Here is a 6,071-nt window from a genome sequence, read left to right as displayed (position 1 = left end):
TATATTTATGTAACTGTACTTATTTTCTTCAGAGCTAGGGACTGAACCCAGGGCCCTGAACATACTTGACACAGGTAAGTGCTCTAACACTGAGCTATACCCCAAGCCCTACCTTGGATTTTTTTTCTTTTTTTGGCCATGCTGAGGTACACCCCAGTCTTTTGATAATTTTGGGACAGGTTCTAAGCTGCCCAGACTAGGCTCAAATGTTATTTTTCTGCTTTAGCCTCTGGAATATCTGGGACTTCAGATGTGTGCTATGAGACCCACAAGAACTTTATAAAAAAATCATTTATTTTTGCCAGGCGTGGTGGTGCACGCCTGTAATCCCAGCACTCGGGAGGCTGAGGCAGGAGGATCGCTGTGAGTTTGAGACCAGCCTGGGCTACATAGTGAGTTCCAGGTCAGTCTCACTATGTACTCCAGACTGGCCTTGAACTCACTGTGATCCTCTTGCCTCAGCCTCCCAAATGCTGGGATTACAGGTGTGCAACACCATGCCCACTGTAGCATGGATTGTTTTTTTGTTTTTCTCCTGGAACTGGGGATTGAATTCAGGACCTTGCACTTATGAGGCAAGCACGGCACCACTGAGCTAAATCCCCAGCCCCTGGCATGGATTTTTTAAAAGAGAGAAATAAACCACTGCCCCTGGGCCTCAGGGTGACAGCAGAGCAGAGTAAGAAGACTCATTAGCCCCCATGTTCACAGGTACTGCAGAAACAAAATCCCAACCACACAAGGTTGGCAAGAGCTTAGAGTGACCAGGCTGCTCATGTATTGCTAATGCACAAGGGAAATGGCACCAGGACTTGGAAGATGGCCCAGCAGCCTGTTCTCAGGTTAAATATATATTCACCTGGTGCTCAACTTCCCAACTCTTCCATGCCTCCTGTTGCTCACGGCAGCTTTACTACATGAGTGTTGATGGCAAACAACCCAGATGGCTCACCAGCCAGCACAAGATCCAGACTGGCACATTCATCTGCTGGACTTTTCCTCAGCAACAGAGAGACACCAACCAGACACAGGTGACTACACAAACTCCAAAGACACCGTACTGAGCAAAGTACCCACCAGAGACCTTCAGACACTATGACATCAGCAGGAGCCTCTACTGATGGAAAATGATGACACCAGCCAGGTCTCTCTACCAGAAGGTCAGTGCCCTGCTGTGGGGCAGGGTTTCTAGGACCTCCTCAGGATGTCAAGACCCCCAGGTACTACAGGCCTCCTATAACACAGCACCCTTGTGTATAAACTAATACTTCCTCCCTGTGCTTCCAACATGTGACAAAGCATAAAGGCTATTAAGTGCAGTTACACTGCACTGTTTAAAACACAGTGACAGGAAAAAGTCTACCTACATTAAGCATAGATGCAATTTTCTCCCAATATTCTCAATCCTTGGTTGGACAAAGCCACAGATATGGAACCCATGAAAATGGAGGCCAACTATAGTTCTGGCTGAGAAAGTTAAGACTGCCAGAAAGAAGCAATCCTGGGTCTGGACTCCAGGGCAAAACCTGCCTTTACCTGTCTTCCTTTTCCTTCTGGTGGGGGTCCGGGGTGTCAGGGGGCGCTGGTACACAGCCGTGCTCAGACCAGTTGCCACCGCCTCAATGGTCTCATCCAGAAGGGAGGACATCAGGTACCTTGGCACATGCTGCACAGGAAGGGGCAGTAAGGGTCAGCGGGTAACAGTACAGATGACCACATCTCCATGGCAGAGACCCCTTGTGGTCTGACAGCACCAAAAACAGGGCCCACCAGGATCAAAAGAAGCTGCCTCTCAGGCTCCCCTGCAGAGCCCAAGACCACAAGGACAGAGGCTCCCAACATGGCTTCAGAGAAATGAATGGCAACCTGAGTGGATGCAGGTCGAGGGCAGCACAGATTTCAGCTGAAGGGCAGGGAGGGGACAGATACGAGCCTGGTAGAACCAGGAAAGCGGGTGGACAGGACAGAAGGGAATTGACTCAGAGGAGTGAGAAGTAGCTCCCCACAGACATGAGGCATGCTGCGGAAGCAGAGACGAGCCAGGGGGGCTCCCGACAGGCACAGGCAGGGCTATGTGGGTACCAACAGGGAAGGGCCGGAGCAGGCCATCTTTCTGCCCCATATGGAGTTAGGCTTCTCTGGCACTATGCCGCCCAGGGACGGACATATGACCTGAGAGAACATGCAGAGGGAGGCTCAGAACACCGGGGGTGAAAAGCCAGCATGGGGTTGGGTGCGTGACATGTTTACGTGCCGGGCAGGGATCCCCAAACTCACCCTCTGTCTCTCACACCCTGGACCAGCACTACAGGTGTTCTGAGGCTATGCTGGGCCACAGTGAGGCACCACTCCCTCCAAGGTGGGCTACACACAGGCCTCACACCATGACACTGACTGCACCCTCCAGCCCTGCCCTGGCAACACCACCCACCTGGACCCTCCTGGCTGTGGAGATCCGATTCCGGTTCACTGTCGCCCTCACTCTCTCACTCTGCCTTGTCCTGGCAATGGCACGGATCCGGCCTGTGCGGGGCCGCAGCCTGCTGGTGGTGGGTACCATGTCGGCCAGGAGCAGGGAGACCTCCTCCTCACTCACAGGAGTCACATCTTGGAAAGAGAACCCGTATCACAGGTCACCCTGCATCCACCCAGGAACACCAGGCTAGGTGACAAGGGCTCTCCCCAGAGCCAGTCCTCCAGGCCTTGCAGCCTGGTGCCCCCAGATCCACAACCTCACCACAGACTGGCAACGCCAAGCCTTCCCAGCTCCCATGAGAGCACAAGTGAGCCTGAGAGCCCTACTGTTGGCCCTGCTCCCTGTCTTCCTCTAGTACCCCACCTGCACGATGGGACAGGATGAGACAGGACAGGCATTACCAGCAGCAGGGCCAGTGCCTGGTGTGGCACAGTCCGGACAGAACCACTCGTCCACGGGCACCTCCTGGAGGGGGGGGTCCAGGCACTCCATGTGGTACCTGCGGGGAAGAGGGCATGGTATCTGTCCCAGCCCTGGCCCTGAGCCCTGCCAGTAGCCAAGTGAAAGACAGCACCTATGCCTGCTGGGGTCCTCAGCATGCCTGTTAAGGACTAAATGTGCCTCCTGCAATATGACAGGGCACACGCTTTCATCACTGTCCACAACTGCTGGTACTGAACTCCCTCCCCAAGGCAAGCCACGAAGACTCTGACCTTCCCTCCCAGCCCTGTGGGATACTGAGGTCTCTGGTAACCCTCTGTCCAGCCTCATTTCCACACAGTACCCATGCCTCAATCAATCCTGCCTGTGCAAGGGACTCAGAGAGTTTCTGGATAGATGAGTGTGTAAAGGGTCAGAGGATGGTGTCCAGAGTGCACAGAGGCACCCACCCACCCCACGCCTCCCACAGTCTCTCATTGTTTCTCTCGGTTATGGATGCCAATACCTGGAGGACACATGGGAGCCAAAGGATAGCCAGCTGCTCACTCACCATGCATGACAACTGAACCCTCACTTGGGGTCTGACAGCACCTCTCCAGAGATAGCACAGACCTGAACTGGACTAGCCAGGACACCCACATCAGGAGTCACAACATCCTAGATTTCCCAACTGAAGCCTCTCCCCAGCATAACATCTTTTAGAAGACACCCAAGGCTGAGCCTTGATCCAACAGCACCAGTGTCCCCAAAGAGGGGACACCAGGGTCTGAGGGAGGAAAAGCCCATGAGGACACACTATGGAAGATGTCTGCCAGCAACCAACCCCTGCGGATAGGACCACTGGCCTCAACTGTGAGGAAGCAAGGCCCATGTGAAAGCTGTTGGTCTTGACTTTTGTTGCAGCAGCTATGCTGGAGGGGGGGGGGGGGGGGGGAGTCCCCAGAGACCCAACTGATACCCAAAGCCAGCAGGAGTAAGGTATTGCCAGCAGGGAGCTTCCTGCCTGGGCTCCTGCTCCTGAGCCAGCTGCAGCAGCTGCCCCTGTGGGGTCTACCTTCCCTGAAGGCCTTCTTCAGTGCTGCAGGACAACAGCCTAGCCTTCCACATCCCCCACAGCGCCAAGATTCTCAAACGTCAGCACCTCACACTGAACTTATGATGAAAAGGGCTTCTTGCTGAAGTAAAACTGAAACGTTGCCTAGCCATGACTGTATACTTGTTATCCAGCCTTCCAGGAAGGAACTGGGAGGGCTGTGCTGGCACACACCTTGCATCCTTCCTCACAGAGCCCCCAGAACCTTGATGCTTCACCCCAAAGATCCCAGAGACCCTGAGCTGGACCTAAGCATAATGGAGGGAAGCAAGCCAAGCTGAAATTTTCTGGAAAATCCAGCTGGAGTTCAATGTGACTTGACTGTATTTTAACACAGGACTGAGAAAATCCACCCCTTCCTCCACAAATGCCACTTAAGGTGCTGCTGCCTTGCTGGGACCTCACAGAAACAGGGCAGGCATACAAACTGGGAGGGAGATCAGCTCCTCCCAAATTGTAGATCTCCCGCCCACACTAGCATGAGGACTGGGGAGCCGCAAGGAACCCTAAGCAGCTTCCACCCTAACATCCTCCTTCCATGTTCTCCAGAACAAGATTAAGAGCCAGTAGAAACTTCCTCCACAGGACGCCAAGGACACAACAAGGCTTAATGGCTGCTCTCTGCTGAGCTCCACCAGCCATCAGGGCAAGCTGTTGCCCCTTATCAGCAATTCAAGAGGAAATGAATAGTTGAGTAATTTTAGTATTCTGAGTTGAAAGATTTAATTATAAAAAAATTTAGCTAATTGCAAATGTTCCCAGTGGGCCAATAAGTACAAATATAAGAATCACTGTGTTTATTAGTTTTTATGTTTTAGATCTATTGGGATTTTTATGTACTTGATTTCTTTCATCTATTGAATAATTCAAGTACATAAAATCAATTCAATTTACAAATGTACCTCAGAATACAAAGATTTAATATAGTCATAAAATTCTCCAGGAGACGCTGCTAGAAGTTTACTGGAGCTGGGTATGTGGCACAGGCCTGTAATCCTAGCTAGTCAGGACACCTGGGCAGAAGACTCTAATGCGAGGCCTGCAGCCTGGGAAATGCTGAGAACCTGTCTCAAATAAAAAAAAAAATGGGGGTGGGAGTAGTTCAGTGCTCTCTGGGCTCAATACCCAGTTTCACACACACACAAAACCCCAAAACAAAAAGAGACAGAAGACTCTAATGCGAGGCCTGCAGCCTGGGAAATGCTGAGAACCTGTCTCAAATAAAAAAAAAAATGGGGGTGGGAGTAGTTCAGTGCTCTCTGGGCTCAATACCCAGTTTCACACACACACAAAACCCCAAAACAAAAAGAGAGGTCTCTTAAAAACAGTAAGGGATCATGAGAAAACGATCCAACAACTCCTAGATGATGCAAAGAAGAATAACATAAGACTGATAGGAATCCATGAAGTAGCAGGAGAAAATACAAATGACTTAAAAAAGCTGTTTGCAGAATTAATGACAGAAAACTTCCCAAACAGAGGGGAAGAATTTGACATTCTGATAACTGAGGCATATAGGACCCCAACTAGCTACAGTAAAAAAAAAATCTACACCTAGACATATAATAATCAAGATCCCAGAAACCCAACAGAAGAACAAAATACAAGCAGTAAGAGAAAAGAAACAAATCACATATAAAGGAAAGCCCATCAGAATCAAAGCAGACTTTTCAACACAAACCTTTGGGGCAAGGAGAGCCTGGAATGAGATATTTCAAGTACTAAAAGAGAACAACCTCCAACCTAGACTGATGTATCCTGCAAAACTCTCTTTCAAAATGGATGGGTAAATAAGACACTTCCACGACAAAGAACACCTGAGAAACTACATGAATACCAAACCAGCACAAGTAATTCTAAACAAGATCCTAGAAAAAGACAATGAAGGCAACAACACCATGAGGCCCAACAGAGCAAATCAAATAGGTAAGGCAAGAAATTAAAAGGAGAAGGTGAAAAAGTAAAAGGAGTCAACAAAAGGCCAATAACATGTCAATAATAAGTCAGTGCATATCAGTTATAAACAGCAATGTCAATGGCCTCAACTCACCAATCAAGAGA

General features: G+C 50.1%; 1 protein-coding gene across 2 annotated transcripts in view; it reads right to left on the bottom strand.

The window, feature by feature from the left end:
* Window positions 1-6,071, bottom strand: part of Phrf1 (PHD and ring finger domains 1) — a 30,075-nt gene that overhangs the window by 7,552 nt on the left and 16,452 nt on the right. For both annotated transcript variants that reach the window (XM_010640337.3, XM_010640338.3), the window contains exons 7-9: window positions 2,878-2,975; window positions 2,432-2,607; window positions 1,537-1,666 (exon numbers count right to left, since the gene is read on the bottom strand). In XM_010640337.3, the coding sequence (XP_010638639.1) occupies window positions 1,537-1,666; window positions 2,432-2,607; window positions 2,878-2,975 (404 nt within the window). The remainder of the gene's footprint in view (window positions 1-1,536; window positions 1,667-2,431; window positions 2,608-2,877; window positions 2,976-6,071) is intronic.

This window comes from Fukomys damarensis, unplaced genomic scaffold, assembly GCF_012274545.1.
Source record: "Fukomys damarensis isolate Sample0158 unplaced genomic scaffold, DMR_v1.0_HiC HiC_scaffold_16, whole genome shotgun sequence".
NCBI lineage: Eukaryota > Metazoa > Chordata > Mammalia > Rodentia > Bathyergidae > Fukomys > Fukomys damarensis.
This window is presented reverse-complemented; position numbering and strand designations above follow the sequence as displayed.